The sequence below is a fragment of the Toxoplasma gondii genome, chromosome VI (genome assembly GCF_000006565.2).
Source record: "Toxoplasma gondii ME49 chromosome VI, whole genome shotgun sequence".
NCBI lineage: Eukaryota > Apicomplexa > Conoidasida > Eucoccidiorida > Sarcocystidae > Toxoplasma > Toxoplasma gondii.
In genome coordinates this window covers 2,643,851-2,660,306 of record NC_031473.1, presented here as the reverse complement: position 1 = coordinate 2,660,306, position 16,456 = coordinate 2,643,851, and the positions used below count along the sequence as shown (strand labels likewise).

General features: G+C 51.8%; 3 protein-coding genes across 3 annotated transcripts; 2 read left to right on the top strand and 1 right to left on the bottom strand.

Annotated features, from left to right (window-relative positions):
- The first annotated feature begins 31 nt into the window (after positions 1-31).
- TGME49_243480 (50S ribosomal protein L3, putative) lies at positions 32-4,839 on the top strand. The gene is made up of 5 exons (XM_018780675.1): positions 32-1,874; positions 2,239-2,313; positions 2,950-3,088; positions 3,635-3,866; positions 4,377-4,839. The coding sequence occupies exons 1-5, from the start codon at positions 996-998 to the stop codon at positions 4,759-4,761; spliced, it is 1,710 nt and encodes a 569-aa protein (XP_018637512.1). The 5' UTR covers positions 32-995; the 3' UTR covers positions 4,762-4,839.
- A 685-nt stretch (positions 4,840-5,524) lies between these two features.
- Positions 5,525-9,870, bottom strand: TGME49_243470 (hypothetical protein; the record flags this gene model as incomplete). Its single annotated transcript, XM_002366805.1, has 2 exons — positions 5,525-6,316; positions 7,075-9,870. The coding sequence occupies 2 exons, from the start codon at positions 9,868-9,870 to the stop codon at positions 6,011-6,013; spliced, it is 3,102 nt and encodes a 1,033-aa protein (XP_002366846.1). The 3' UTR covers positions 5,525-6,010.
- A 5,680-nt stretch (positions 9,871-15,550) lies between these two features.
- On the top strand, positions 15,551-16,435 carry TGME49_243465 (hypothetical protein; the record flags this gene model as incomplete). The annotated part of the gene is made up of 2 exons (XM_018780674.1): positions 15,551-15,721; positions 16,307-16,435. 2 exons carry the CDS (start codon positions 15,551-15,553, stop codon positions 16,433-16,435), a joined length of 300 nt encoding a protein of 99 aa, XP_018637511.1.
- Positions 16,436-16,456: the final 21 nt, after the last annotated feature.

Genomic DNA, 16,456 nt, shown 5'->3' with positions numbered 1-16,456 from the left:
CAACAGAAACAGAACCAATTGCTTTCTCCTGTCTCCGGTCGTGCTTCCCTTTTCTTTCTGGTTTCATTATGTCTCCTCCTCTCTTCTTTCTAGGCCTCTCCTGCTCTCTCTCTGTGTTCTGGAACGGCAGAGGGAAGAGCGACGAAGCAGCCGAGATGTGCTGCCTGCTTATCTGTTCTTGAGAGGGAGCAGAAAAAAAAGGTTCCGAATCCCCTCTTCCTCTGGCCGGCAGGTGTCTCCTAAAACTGTCTCCGTTTCTAGTCCTCCTTCGAACAGCCTCCCTTTCTCCCTCTTCACGACGCTGGTCTTCGAAATTTCACTCTCATCGAGAAGGGAACGTGCTTGGATTCCAGAAAAAATTCGTAAACATCCTTTTCCGCACCTCCTATATGTCGGCCCAGAAAGGGCCGTCTCTCTTCGAAATACCCAAGCCCTCTTTGTATAGATACGCTTGTAAATATAAACACTTACACATATCTATCTATCTATCTATCTATATATATATATATATATATATATGGATCTGTGCTTGGCTATATATATTTGTGTGTGTGTGGCGGTGTATGTCTATTCGTACAGGAGTGTGTGTATTATAAGTGTGTTTGCGTTTCTTGTTGTGTGTAAATATCTGTCTGGCTTCGTCAAGGTTGTGTGAGGTTGCAGATAAGCTGCGTACGTCTGTCTTGCAGTGTGTTCACTGTTCGTCTCGCCCTCGCGATTTCCTCGTGAGGCGTTCGGAAGTGATGAGGTCGCAGGAGTGGAAGAAGTCTCGAGAGGAAGTTTTAAGGAGCGACGAGTCGATTTCAAATATGGGGCAAAGATTCGCATTGCTCTTCATGCGTCGGCGAGGCGTGGACGCGTGGTTGTAGCCCTGCGCGTCTTCTCTCCAGGCAGACAGCGAAAACACCAGATGGAGAGAAACCTGAACTGTTGGCCTGTTGAGCTTGTTCGTCGGCTGTGTTGACTTTCTGAAAACCAGCGCTGCTCGCAGAACTATGGAAAGACTGGGGAAGATGCGGGGCGTTGCCCCCTACCGCTGGTCTCTTGGCTTGTCGCTTACGTCTCTGTCTTTCGTCTTCTTTTTTCTCTTCCTTCTTTTCCACAGTTCGAGAGAATCACCGCACATTTTTCTCTCTCCTCTCTGTGTGTTCGCCTCTGCTCTGTCGTCGGCACGTCCCGCTTCGCCCTCCCGTTCTCTCTTCGGATCCTTTCCTTCTTCTCTTTCTTCTCGTTCGTTTTCTCTCTCATCTGCTGGTGTTTTTTGTGCCTCTCGGCTCTCGCCTTTGCATTTAGTTGGACGCTCGCATGAAGGAAAGGCAAGAATCGATTCGACAGGACGAAGCGACGGTGTGAGGAGACGAGGAAGAAGAAGCGTGTGGGGTGGAGACGCCTCGGCTGAAGAAGAGAGACGCGCGACAAGGCGGATGGAAGAGCGCTGCGGGGCAGTGAAGGCCTCCTTGTCTCTTTCTGTTTCTTGCTCGTCTCCTCGGCTCTCCTTCGTTCTGGGTTCAGGCTGCTTCTCTTCTCTGCGTCCAGATCCATCTCGTCTTTCTCCCCTTTTTTCTTCGCGTTGCTCCTCTCTTTGCCGCTCGCCTACAGCTCTGAGGCCTCCTCTCTTGCGGGCAGTTGGATGTCATAAGGCTGTTGCGGAAGTGTCTCCAGTGAACGCAATGTCCGCCGCTTTCTCCCCGGCTTCTTCTCTCTCGTTGTCACCTCTCTCTGCAGCTTCTCTGGCCTCTTTCTTTCCTGCCTCTGTCGCTCCTCGCCGTCACAGTGGCGAGAGACAAGGTGACTTCTGCCCGAGAGTCTGTGACCTCAGTTCGCGACGCAATCGAGGAACGAAGAGCCAGAGTTCCCTCCAAATGGTCAAGAAGGTAAGTCAGCTTCTGGGACCCGCTTGGGCGTTGTCAGCTGCGCTCTTCTTTCTGCATCTGCTGATTTCCTCAAGATTGGTCGGTCGCCGTCTTCTTCGTCGCTGCGGTCCTCCCTCGTCTTCTTCTTGGTGAAGCGTTCCTATCTGTTCTGTTGGAAAGCCTTCTTTCGTTTCCTTCCTGATCCTGTTCATTGCTCTCCGTCTTTCGCTTCCATCTTTCCTTTGTCTTTCTCTTCGTTCCGGCCTCGGTCTGTCCCTTCTCTCGCGTCCTCTTTCTCTTGTTTCCGGGCGTTCACTTTCCCTCCGTTTACCTCTCTCACATTCCTCTGTTCCCGCCTACTCTCGTTCTCTGTTCCGCTTTGCAGTATTTGGGGTTGCGTGCACCCGACGACCCCCGAGACTACCTTTTCGACATTCGGTGGCCTGACCAGAAACCGGAGGTACGTTGCTCGCGAATGAAGAAGACAACAGAAAACGAATCCATGCATGCAGCAAAGGCAGACAACGCGCGTAACGGTGGAAGGCAAGTCGTAGTGTGGGAGTGAAACCCGCAGCTGTCTTGTACAGACGCTCCCTCCTAGATCGAGACCAGCAGTCTCTGTTGAGGACGCTCTGAGAACGACACAGCAAGAACGCTAGAGTAACAATACCTCACAAGACGTTTTTAAGATCCGACCAAAGGTAGGAGACAGAAAATCTCTGAAGACGACGTGTCTGTCTCCCTGAGAGTGCAAACCGTGTCTCATCGGAGACAGAACGTCCTGGAGAAGTCAGCTGCCGTTCAGAGAAGCGTGGGTAAGGCGTACGTGAGAGAACTGTCTGTAACCGAACGTTCCATTTCAGAGACAAGAAGCCATCGAATGTGGCAGACGTAACCTTGAGGTGAAAACTGCCGTCGAGGCAGGAGTCGGAAGTTATTCCACTAGAACCTGCGCAAGAGAACCTGAGATGTTTCCTAAAAGAGTTTTGTGTCCAGTGCAAACGTGGCTGGCCTTTCCGGGGGGTTGCGCGCAGGGGAGATCGCCGAAAATTAGGTTTTTTTTTCGAATTGTGTCTCGTCAACTACGGTTTCTCAGATTGAATTGTTAGCTCGAAAGATCGACATGACTGCCTGCTTCTCGCCGGATGGACAAGCCGAGCCTGTTACACTTCTTCAGGTCCTACCGGCAACGATTGTCCAGTTCCTCGAATACGGAAAGGCAGTTGTCTCCTATGGTGAGCGCCTCGTTGTGCACTTGAAAAAAAACTTGGGATTTCTTCTTTTTCCCCCGAGGACACAGAAGACTCCGCGTTTATTGTCTCCGAGATGGGCCTTGTGTTTCGTTCTCTCGCTCTGCTCGCAAGACTCTCGACAAGCCAGCTGTATGGGACATGCCGTCTGTCTTATTTTCTATTCTCCATCGACAGCGTCTTCCCGTCTCGTCTCTCCCCACATGCATTTAATATGAAAGCAGCTCACACAGTTGTGCTTTTTCTGCCTTTCCCTTACTCGTTTCCTTTCCCACTCTTCTGTCTCTTCTCCACAGCTCCTCCTCACTTTTTTTCTGCGCTTGCTTCTCGCCCCCTCACTCTTCTTCTGCTCAGTCCCTGTCTCTTGCTTCTTTCCTTCCGTCTCACTGTCTTCTCCTGCTCTTGGTATCATCCAGAATCTGTTCTGTGGTCTTCTGCGCTTCCCTCGGCTTCGCAAGTTTCTTTCGCCTCACACCATACTCGTTTCCGAGTCACTTTGAAATCCTTTCCCACTTCCGTTTCTCTGTCCAGACCTGCCAAGACGTCGGCGTCTTTTTGTGAAGAGGCCGACCCTAGGCAAGCTGCAGCGAGTCGGAGCCACGGGATTCGAGACAGCGACTGTGACGGTCCGCCCCCCAAATGAATTTGTGCTCGGCCAAATTTTGGACGTTTCTTCTCTGTTGGGAGCCAAGCGCGTTCACGTCCGAGCAGTGAAGAAGGGGAAGGGATTCCAAGGCACAGTTTCTCGATTCGGATTTCACAGGTAACCAGGAAAGGAGCTAGGCAGACCCCGACACACCCAGGGAACCCTGAGGGGGACAACGCAGGAACGATTCATTCTTCTCTGCAAGCATCCGTTCAGAAAACACCACACTCCGATTTCCGGCCGATGCTCAGGAAATATGGAAATACACATGCATGCGATTATATATATATATATATTTATTTATATGTAGCACACTGATGGGTGTTGTATTACGTAAGCACGTGGATATGATGATCGTCGATCGGTATGGTAGATATGTTTGTCTCGGGAGTCCTTGTTAACAATATGTATCGTGTGTATCTGTGCATGCATACGTTTATGCCTACTTTGATTATCTTTCCTCCATTCCTGGTCTTTTCGTTCGCCTGGATCTGCTGCCTCTTTGCCTGTCTCCTGCGTCCGTGTTGTTCTTTGCCCGGGTCGGCGCCTCTCCCGCGCTGGTTCGTACGTGCATCGCAGAAACGCGTCTTTGTTTTCGCTCTGGTTTTTCCCTCGCCTTCTCTGCAGAGGTCCGATGACGCACGGTTCGACTCATCACCGGGGACCAGGGTCTGTGGGAGCGGGCACCGACCCCGGCCGCGTTTTGCCCGGCACTCGGATGGCGGGTCGCGACAAGGCAAAGGTGGCGACTGTGCGAAACTTACGCGTTTTGGGTTTCAATCCGAAGCAAAATCTGTTAATTGTGCGTGGAAGCGTGCCGGGATGGGACATGCGCACGGTGGTTCGAGTGGTCTGGGAACGGTGGAGAGAAGAGTGCATCGAAGATCGCTCGCGGCTGATTGAGAAGGAGCGCGAGGACCGCTTGAAACTCGTGGGAGCAGTCAAGTCAAGTGGAGTTAAGTCGGCGAAGAATATCGGCCCAAAGAAGGGAGGGGGAAAGAAAAAGAAGTGAGGCGAAAAACAAGGGAAACACTAGAGGCAACCGAGAGGCCATATCTTCGGTGGTGGGTTCAGAAAAAACACGTGCGGTAGAATTCTCAGTTTATTGCCTAGCCAGTCGGTAGGAATAACGGTGTCTGTTTCCCCGGATTTCCTAACGGGAGCTTTGCCGAAAAAGCGAAGACGAAAGGGTTTCGGGCTGCGTGCTGGGATGCCATTTGTCAGCTCTAAAAGTCTCGACCCGGCTTTATTTCAGTATTCGATTACCTTGTCCACGTCTTCATGAATTTAGAAACAAACTAAATAGTGTATTACGTGGTTCTACCTGGCGGTGCACTGTGTGGCCAAAAGCGTTGACAAAAAACGGCAAGGCGCCGATCCCGACACGGCAGACAAACCCGTGTGAGGGGGCACATGATAGTGAAAGCGCTTTGCCCCTACCGAAGAAGGTTTTGGCTTTAGGGTTGAGAGCAGTCCACCATGGTGTTCCTACTACGCAGATGCTATGAATGACGGCCGCTATAAGAAAGTGTGGCCGTAGTTGCGGACTAGATTGGGAACATATGGAAGGGCTTTTAGTGTAGCGTCACATAGAAATCCCATGGGTTTTGCTCAAGCTACAGACGCAGTATTTACGGCTTCGTCTAGACAGCAAAAGTTCTTTCAAGGGCGTGCTGAGGCGCGACAGCCCTGGAACCTGGTTATTCTCCTAGGTGTCCGTCACACTGCGTATTTTTCTGCCCCTCCCACAAAACGCAATAGTTTTGGTCAGAAACGGTAGGCTCACCAATTAAAAAATGACCTGGGTCTATGCAGAGACGACGGCGGAGCTACTACCAATCCGTTCTTGCCCCTTGTTTTTCAGTGGGCTTTGGTCTGGGAAGACACTACTCCAGTTTCTCCATTCTGTGGAGAAGTAATGACAGATTTACGAACTGACAGGAGAAGCAGCTGGATAACACAATGATGAAGTGTCGATGAAGCAATGCGGGTTTCGCAGACAAACGCGTGCGGGATGGATTGTCGAGTGAAGACATGTTGAAACGTGACGTAGAACGGGTGCAGTTCCTCTAGCCACCGGGAAGACGGAGTGGTACCCAAGGGTGAGGGAGTTACCGCGGGCAAGATGTCACTGTCAATCATCGGGAGTTTTGGCCAGATGCGAAGGGTGAACGAAAAGCTTTGGTGGTTCGCAAACGCTCGAGATTGAGGACCGGGCGGAGTGGGCAGGACTCTGTGTTCACCACGCGTGGCCAAAGTGTCTACTTTTCAAGGTTTAGCTGGTTGAGCATTTCGTGTTGGCAGTTATCTGGCAGAACGAGCTTGTTTCCATTGATGTTGGCGAAGCGGACGTAACGAAGGAGACCAAAGTAGAGCAGAATGCCTGCGCAGTTAATGGTGCAAAGCATGACGAGAGGGCCATCGTGGTGGTTGTTGAACCCGTCTTTCAGACTCGCGTAGAAGCGGCTGATCGTCTGGACCTTGTACACCGTACAAACTTCGATGAAGTCGAAGGCGAACATCAGAAACAGGCGAACTCGACCATCGTAGGTACGGAAAAGCCCGAACTGCAGGTAGCACACAACACAGCACATGGTGGAAGCATTCGCACCCACACGAAAAGTGAAGAGAGGGGTGAAACAAGCTCAAAGAGAAACACTGGAGAGCACGACGGAACTTCCATCTGCCGAAAAGGTAGATCTTTTTCCGCTTTCTGCAAGCCTGTGTCAGTCTCCAGGGGCCACTGGTCAGGCCATCTCCCCGCTGCTTTCCCTCGTGGGCGAGACAGCAGAAACGCTCGATGTGGTGTTTGAAGGAAACAGTTTCTGAACTGTGCGTTGCAGGATTTTTCTGGGATGTGGTATTCTTAGCAGCAGACCATGCTCCGCAGTTCAAATGGAAGAGTGGCTTCTTCATATCACGAATTTATGTCTCAAAAATGTGTCTATGGTGGCGAAACGAATAGAACCATTCGCACCTGGGTAAGCACTGGCCGCCTGTTAGAAAAGACCCTGGACCGCAGTGTACTCAAGACTTTGTCGGAAACGCAGTATGGGTGTAAGAACTTCGTTTTCGTCTCAGACACATAAGCACTGCATTCCGCCTATATATATTCACCTGGACGAGGACGAGACGCTTAGTTGGGCAGAATGTGCATAAACACCTACGATGGGCACCGGTAATTTGGGCTCGAAAGAAGCTGCGGTTACCTCCGTTGACTTCCTGGACGCAAGTTTGGAAACAATTTTGTTTTTCCAAAGGGTTTTCCTTGGCCAGGCTTCTTTCGCCTGCGTCGTTTTTCGGAGTCTCTCACAGAAAAACTTACAGTTTGGTAAGCCGGGAGCAGGCCGACTTTGGTGTTTTCTGCAATAACGTCGCTGACGACGAGGGAAATGGAAGACATGAACTTTTGGAGGAGCCTGGGCCACGTGCGGTTGTAGATGAGAGACTGGACTTCCTCGACAACCTGAGAAAGCCAGGCTGCATGCATCGTGCGGAAGGCCGAATCCTTGCGGCTGCGGAAAATGTCACCGAGTTTGAGAGTGCTGGATCTGCGTTTCTTTTTCCTGGTGGGCATGTGCGAGTCTGAGGCAGAGAGGATCGACTCAGTTCCAGACTCTGACCCGTGGAACGACCGGCTGAACAGGCTGGAACTTCGCTTTGAATGTTCCGTGACAGTTACAGGTACATTTCGAATGATAACGACCTCCGTGGCGTAGTGGTACTCGACATCGCACTCTTCGGCTTCAGCCGTACTTTTGACCGACGACTCTCTCTTCCGGAACGGGCGGACGTAGCGGGAGTTGTGGGCGCGGTCCGAAAAGTACTGCAGCATGCCTTTGAATTCCTCTCGGAAGTGCGCCGCGATGTCGTGACCGAGTTCTTTCCAGAAGTTCCCCAAGAGGATGCCGAAGCCGCGAATGGCCTTCTTTGGCGTGCCTGTGTTCTCCGCATCCCACGGCGCGTTGTCGTTGATGTTGCTGAGAGTGCGGATGCCGATTTCCCTCACACGACTGTGCGCCCGACAGGCTGCACTTCTCATTCGGCTCTCGGCGCGTTGCTTGTTCAAACCGAAGAGGAGCTGCGATCGCCAGACCACGCGGGTAAGCGACTTCGGCGCCAGGAAGGGCCGCACGATGATGACCTGGAACCAGTGAAGGATGGACAAGATTCTTCGATTCTTCGGGGTATCGACGGAGCGCAGCTCCAGAAAGAAGAGCATGCACGACTCGTTGTAGCGGACGCAAAAGTGCCAAATGGAGTAGATAAAATCCTTGAAAATCATAATGAAGAAGATGATCACGTTCGAGGTCTTGACCATGACTGCCCGCAGCAGGAGAAACCGCCAGCTATCCCAGATCAAGTTGAACCAAGTGGTAATCTTTTCAAACTCGACGGCGTCGCTGCCAAAGCCCTTTCGGTACGGAATGTACACGTTGTTTCGAAATCGCTGGGTTTCTGCTGCAGCCTTCACTCCAGACATCCGCCCTTCATTAACACCGTCCATGCCTACTGTGTTCGCCATATCCTTGTCCACTGTCGCTGCGGCCACGAGACGCGTGAAGCTGTTACTGGCTTTCGACGCCCAGTCGTCCTCTGCTTCACGAGCACAGCAGGACCCCACGAACGACTCGCTTTTTTTCTCGCTGGATCCGAAGCTGTCCTTTCGATTCGGCGTCAACTCCGTAGCAAACTGTTCGTCGTTTCTGCTGCGTTCTGAGGTTACCTGTCTTCTGTGGGGGTCGCCATTACGGTCAGACAAAGGTTTCGCGACGCTCTGCGCCTCTCCGTCGCCTTCGGTCTGTGAAGTGTTGCTACACGGATGTACCAAATGTGTTTCTCTTTCTCCAGTCTGAAGATCTTCCACAGTTTCGCGAGAGGCAGGACGGTGTGTACACGAAGCAGATCGACTCAGGTTACCCGGCTGATAGGCAGTCTGTTCACTGTCGAGGTGTGCGTAGGTTTCTACCACTGTGAGGGTTTCTTCTAAACCATTTTGAAGGCTCGATTCACTTCGGAACGAAGGAGGAGTTGCACGCAAAGATGGGTCGTTTCGCAGCTCAAGGACAGCTGTCTCCTCGTACACCACGGTTGCCACGGTGGTCGTCCGCTCACGTTCCAATTTTTGAATCTCGGCTGCCGCAGCTGAAACGCTTGTTCGCGCAGAACTCCGCTTGCGGCCGATGGTGATGCTGCTGTGGTGGAGACCCGGGTCGAAAGTGCCAATGTCGCTCGGACTGATCAGAGTCGTTCTCTTCGACATAGGGTCTCTCGGCGAAAGGCGGGGATCGTTCCCCTGCAGGTTAACATAGTCGTAGAGAGTCACTTTCGAGTCGACGCGGTAAGAGACGTTGTAGAAGAAACGCGCCAGAGCGACGCAGAGTTTCTGGGTCGCCGGCAAGAAGAGTGAACCGTACACGTTCGTGAGAATTAACTCAAAGATGGCAAGAACAAAGTTCCCGACTTCCAAATCCGTCAACGTAGTCTGCATCAACTCAAAGAAGGGCAAAAAGACAGATCGGCTGAACCAGTCGACGAAAAGAAACATCAGTCCAGGTCCGGCAAGGGTCACTGTCCGTCGAAACTGGTCTGTCGTTTGGGAAGTCCCAACGCCATAGAGCATCGACACAGTCGCCCCCAAGAAAAAGGAGACGAGGAGCGGGTAATTGAAGTGCTTCAGTCCAGGAAACCACTCCCGAACCACTGGCATAGTTTGGACGTAGTAGAAAACCGAGTTCAGAGTTAACTCCGGAGCCAAGAAAGCAATTATGGACAGAAATTCGCGCTGAAAGCTGAGAATCATACCTCCTGTTGCCCACAGTTTCACATATAGCACATACGTGAAATGCATAATGAACTCGTTCACTACAAACACCCAGATTAGAGAGTCTAGGTTTGCGTAAGCAAGAGGACTCGGTGCGCAATCTGGGTCTCCTTCAGCCCCTTCAATTGGGCAAGTGACTTGCGGAAGCGGATGAGAAAGAAGGTTTCCCTCATCATCGTACCAGTTCTCCTCTCGAACAATAATCGTAAGTGCGGCAAGTGGGTACGCCAGAGTACAGAGCATTAAGCCCATGTACACGGCCCTTTTGTCGACAGTGATCTCCCCGCTGCACTTCATCTTTCTTTTCCTGTCGTGTGACGAAGTCAAAAGAAAGAACGTGAAGGCCGGGCCAATACAATTTGCAGGCCGGCGTCCAGAAGCACCTCGCTTCGGTGTCTTCTGCTATCCGTCAGTACGCTTTTGTTTTTCTCCACACATCTCTTCGCGAGTAGCAGACGCTTCAGTTTTACAGCGTTTGCTGCATGCACTTAGCAGGGTCGTACACGAGCATGTGACCAAAAGAGAGTCATTGAGTCGAGAGTCGCCGACAGTTTGGAGCAGTCAGCTTACACACGGGGTCTGAGGCGTCTGTTAGTCTTTCCTCTCACTAGCAATCGAAGGGACAGATAGTTGTCCATTGTATCATTTCGCGAGGCACCACTCAGCATTTGACGCCACATCCACTAGGGATGTCCTGTATTGTTCGGATGGTCAGTGCTTCTCAGCAGGAAGGCGCATCGGCCGCCATGAAGAAGCAATGTTGCCGTTCTGAGAATGGTCGTTTCACCAGATGATCAACAGCAGACACTAAACCACCTGATTCTGCCTTTTCGCAGAGTCTCTCTAAGAAAGATGAACAGTCACGCAGGCTCCACCAGTATCTGCAACATCAAAACGTGAAGGAGGAAGGAGCAATAAATCGACGGGCGGAGAATCTGATTGTGGGGCAGTGTGTTACGTGAGGGGCCCCGATGAAAACGAAGAACCGAATGAGGGCACAGTCCCGAAAGCCGACCGCTCGACGGAAGAAGTCGTTATACTCAAACTACACAGTAGATGCGCCACAGTCTGTGAATCTCGTGCTTTGACAACAATATGACACAAGGGAAGCACTGGTTACTCGGTAAGACTGATTTTCAAATCTAGCTTGCAAAAACTGTAAAGAGGAACCTGGTGACCAGCCTACCGTAGATCAAATTGATAGTTCCCGATTCAATGACAATTCCATGGCTGCATTTGGAGAAGAGATCTTCCGTATCTCTCACATGGCAAGTGACTACGACACACGCAACTCGGTTGATCTGTGTGCGTGAAAAACTACTGATGCAGGCTTCGCAGTGGGCGATACCTATGCGGTTCCCTGTACAAATATCATGATATTCACTTTGGTAATCTCCTTTGCAATGTTAGTCTGCACGAAATACGCGGATCCGATTCTTCTTGGCCTGGCACCTCCTTAGTAACTGGATAAACGATTTTAGTCGACATCGGCCGGACAAGCAAAATGCTGCAACAATAACAAGTATGAACACTTCCAGACTTACAAATGATGGCTGAGGAGGACCCGCCTTCTGTGCTAACCTACACATACAATGCATGGGAAACAGACCTCATTTCCTTGACGTGCGACGCAAATATAACCTACGCAAACACCAGAAAATCACATGCCGCACTTCAAAACTCTGTCTTCTGTTAGATGTACTTCACCGCTGCTGGAGTTTTGGCTCTATCTGCCAGGGCATTATGATGATCCTGCACATCTGCTGAGGTGCCGCGCCAGGGAGGACCTTGAGGGGAAGATCATTCAAAGGTGAGACTCTCCGTATGCCCGGCATTTTGTATTGGCGTGCTACGGTGTGTGTTTCAATTTCTCTAGAGTCATGTTCCCCCGGCGCGTGTTCGCTATGGACTAACGGGTAGGGGGGAGAGGACCGGGGGCGGCACAAACGTAAGCTCTTATGCGCAGTCGTACGCATAGGCATATTCGGAGTTTGGCGAAGATCGGGGCACGTGAAAGCTATTTATTACATTCACATCTTCAGGCCTTACCTAGTGCATGCATGAATAGTTGTATGAAACGTGGCTCCTCCCAAAACCATCTCCTGGACGCCGGCATCCCAGCTTAGACACAACACCTGAGCAGTTCACCTAGGGCGGTCAAAGTGGAGACACAGACTGTGATAAGCCATTTATCTATCAATCAGCAAAACAACGGCGTATCAAAGACTATTTTACCACAATTTCTTGTACAGGCACTTCGCGCTTATCTGACGCCCAATCACTCAAATCCTTTCCAGAACGAGGCGAAGCACTTACAGAGGCGTATCCTGTCTGCGTGCGTGCAATTCCAGCACGTTATCCCTGCATTGTGACCGATCGTTTTCGCGTCCGTTTAAAAACTGTACAGTAGCGTACCACGGTTTTAATTCGCTCACAGCACCGCTGTTTCTCAGTGAACCAGCGAATTTCGTTGCACATACTGGTTTCCTCGGGGGCAGGTAAAAGACGCCTATAACACTCAAACACGTACTGGCCCAGAACAGATGCAATGGTCAAATATTTGGCTTACAACTGCGTGGAAGCATAACCCCTCATTTGCTGGATGACTGCTGATGGCAGCGGCGTGAGGCGTCGAGCTTCTGCCGTCACGTGAACCACCAGTAGTTCGTAAAGGCCAACTTTTTTGCAACTAGAACACCGCCTCCTACCCCGTCGAGCAGAAGAGTTGTATGACGGGTTACTCCTGAAACTTTCTGCACGGTCGGCCAGAACAATTGGAAGGGTCTGCGTCGAACGGAGAGTTCGCGAAACTCTGTAGACCGGACTGCAGTGGCCTTTTCCTACCCGAGTGTTAGTCAGAGGGTCCCTCCAGAAGTGAACCGCGGGGACAACATCTCTCTGACGGAGCCAAACTGGATTCTGTCGTGTCGACAGAAAATGTGTGCAGGTAGTCTCGATGTGCTGGAAAACCTTGCCGGGATTCACCTTGGACCCCATGCTTACCCTTCCGACGAGAAACAGCGAATTTGCTTCGACTAAATACACAGGCTCGCCCTGCTGCAGTAAATATCATGAGGCATTTGCTCGTCGTATTAGCCATTTTAGTATCTTCAGCCAAAAGCGAAGTCGCGTTACAGCGGTATTTCCTCGACATATGCGCACCGCCACTGCGACGCTCCCGGGGATTTAGAACTTGCAGTTTGTTTGTCTTCTCCGTTAGCAACCGGTTTATTCGTTCGGGAGTTAAATCCCTCGAAACGTTGTAGGCTATGGCCCGTCCTCGCAGCAGAACGTGCTGCAGCTCGTTTTCTCGCGTATAGCTTTGTCCGTTCCGCAAGGCCGGTGCCTTGTCACTAGTGGAAACCCTCGCGTAGGTTCGCAGACGACACTCAGTGAATACATTTTGTGGATGGACCTCCCTGTGTCGGGTTATCGACCACCCTTAATTGTTTCGAACAACTCTGCCACATTTTGGCCACGTGATTTTTGGGGGCTGCCTTGAGCAACGGCGGCGAGTGGTCTGTGTGTGTGGACTTGTATACGGCTGTGTAGCATTTTTGTGGTTTTCCTCGTTTTCACTGCTCTGTTGTTGCGCCGTTCCGCATCTCACCGCCATTTCCTGCTCACCCATCTGTCCAGCTACCCCATGCGAGTTTTGCTGCAAACACGACACACAGATTCGCTATTTGCTTCCGAGCGACACTGTCTCTGGTAGCCTTGTCGACAAATGGAGTATAGCTTTTCTCTCGCGCACGAGCGCCTGTCCTCTGCGGTGTGTCCGGTTGTTCACCTCCGCGCGCGTGCTATTGTTGCCTTGTGTAACTGCGAGAGGGTCGGTTGTCCGGTGTTTGGAGGAGAGGAAACCGCTTGCACCAGGCTAGCTTTTTCGAGTTTTTTTCTGTCCGGCGTCTTGAAGTGTCTTTTATGGGACGTTTCGCTTCGTTTTCCGACGTGTTTTGTTCTGTTCTTCGCGGGGGGCGTTCGCTGCAGGCATGAGTTTTCCACGTGATTGCGTCGCGCCGCCGTGCTCGTTCTGCTCTCTTACGACAAAGACGAGAGGGGCGGCTGCCCATGCCTTGTGCGCTGGCTGCTGTTCGGGTCTGGCCGCCATCGGAGTTGCTAGGAGGGAGACGCCCATGGCTGGCGTTTCTCGTCGCAGGGAAACCCGACGGGAGAGCAGGCTCTCTCGGCAGCTGCTGCCAACCGTCAGGTTAATCTTTTGAGTAGTTGCCAGCTCCCGTTGCTTCGAACCTCGAACGCAGTTTTTCAAATTGGCTTGCCTTCATTTCTGTGCGAGGTGGTGGGGAATTTTTCTATTTTTTTCTCGCTGCTTTGCTCTGTGTTGTGAGCCTTCTTGAGTGATTTCTGGCCGAGAAAGCCACGTGGAGACCGCGAGGGGCTGAGCTGGCGTGGCATCGTTTCGGAGCCTTCCCGAAGATCTGCAGCAAGACATACCCGGGAGAGAGTGTGCTAGTCTTTCGTGTCCTCGTGTGAGAATATCTGCTGCGAGCTTTGAGCTTTGCAGTGTGGTCCCTCTGGACTGGGCCGCGATTTTTTTCACTTTCTCTTCCTCGGGCAATAGGCTTCCTAGCCGTTTTGGCCCGCGTCGCTCTGCCGTTTTCCTGGTATTCGCCGCGACTCGTTCTGTCCTGACAAGGTCGGACAGAGAGTGGTCCTGGTAGCCTCCGCAAGAGAGCTGGGAAGAGAGGTCCTCCTATATTACCCTCTAGGTCATATATGCCACGTAGCAGGCTCTTCTCGTCTCTCAATATATATTCGTTTTTGTTGTGCCCTCGCTTCTCAAGTAAGCAACACTTTCTCTCGTTTTTGGGGACTTTTTGATCGTAGCATTAAACGCAGTTGAAACCAGGGTGAGAGAGCCTCCAGTTACGCCTCTCGCGAGTTATTCCGTGTCTCTTCACTTGTCTGCTTGTTTTCCGGTGGAGCTGCCGGTTATTTCATCACACCGAGAAATATTTTCGTCACAGCCGCGGAATCACCACCGAACTCGCGTTCGTATGCGTTCTTGACCGCCTGATTGGTGTGCCTTCCGTGACGATCGACCGGATGATATTCCTGAGAGACGGTGTCGTCTGGAAAGAGCATCTCAGGCAGCGCCGGCTTCTACATAGTAAATCCACGATTGCTAGTCGATTCTCCCTTCACCAGGCGTGTTTTTAGAGGCACGACGTGCCGTCAAATGCTTGCGAATGCGTTCTGTAAGCGGCCGTAGGGGGTCCGTTTTCCTCTTGCCTTGACTGCAAGTAAATTCCTTTTTGAAAGAAGTTTGAGACCGGTCGGAGGCTGCAGTGTTTTTTCCGTGAGCATTTCCAGACGAAGTTGCTGCAGCGGGTGTGGGGGTGTACATACACTCTGAAGAACATTGAGCTTTCCGCCTTCCGTGGGTTCGGCCGTGTACTTTTCCTGTTGTCTGCCAGCGGTGCTTTTCTGATTGTTTGCCCGAGTTTCACAAGTTGTCGGTGATTGTCAAGGCGAGCAACTGCCGTTTCTCTTCTGCAGTGACTTTGACCGATGAGAAATCCCGTCGCACTAGTGGGTTGCTACTGGTAATCCGACCAGGGAAATCGGCGTGTTTGCAGTCTGAAAAAAATCGGGACCTTCGGTGGACACGTCTTATGTATGTCTGTGCAAGACCTGGTTTCAGCCGCGACCGAGGGCTGAGGTGCGAGATTGCGTGTCGGATTTCATGTGGGACGCGACGGCATTCGGGTCTGCGCGTTCCAGAACCCCTGAAAGCCTTTGGATTCGTCTGTTTTGCATTTTCCGGTGTTTTCCTGCCCCTTTTCCCGAGACCCGTGGAAAAGGGTGAAATGAACCGGAACTTTCGGAGCAACGGCCTGCAGCGTGGGGTGTGCCGAGAGAGCACAGCTTCGCTTTCCGTGGTACACGGCGATCCAGTGTCTTTCAAAGCGGGCCCCTCTATCCCGAGCGCGGGGAAGCAGATACTAGGGCGAACATGCCTGGTCGTTATGAATGGCATTTTGCAGCGTTTTGGCATCGCTCGAAGAGGTCCACCGACTTTTGGGAAAGAGTTCCAGCTGCAGCAGCAGGGAGACACGATTTCGCGCACATGAAAACGGCGAGACGTGCGCGGTCTTCTCCGGACACCTACGTGAAAATCCGACAGGTAGGCAGCATTTGCCAAGACAGGCACCTCTTGAATTTTTTTGTCCCCTTTTGCTCAGACTGGAACGGAACTTTTGTTCTTATGTCTTTGCTTTTCCGTGGACAACCAGTGCAGAGACGGCGCGTCCTTTCTGAGAATTCTGCGCCGGCGATGCCGTACGCACACGGTTTTTTCTGCCGGTCCAGAATATTCCAAGCAGGACGTTGTCTTGTGGGTAGAATTCCAGGAAATTCTACCGGTTCCTTTCCAGATTTTTACGGCGCGTGCCTTCTGCATGGTCTGTGTTGTCGTGTTCTGGAGGTTGAATTTTCCCACCGGTTTTTTTCGGCCAGTTGCTTTTTCCGTGGGTTCTTTCCGTACCCCTCTCGTCGCGTTTCACTGGACTTTTCGCGGGGTGTGCGTTGCGTTCACGCGGCGTTCGGTCGAGGTCGGCTGCCCTCGTCAGGTGTCTTTCCCCGTTGTTTTTCGTTTCCGTCGGTTGGGAAAGCAGCAGTTTTCTCGTTTTTTCTCCGTACGTTTCATTTTTTCCCGCGAAAGCGTCTTTTCAGCAGCGTCATTTTGCTGGTGTGGCTCCGATGCTCTCAGGTCTTCGTGCAGGACGCAAAGCGACGCCGTGCATGGCCGCGCCGATATAAAGTTCCGCATTTGGATTGCAACATCCGAGTTGTTTCCGAGCGTTTCTCTGAAGAGTGTGGACCTTTCCTGTTTCTTTAGTTATCTCTCGCGTCCGACCCG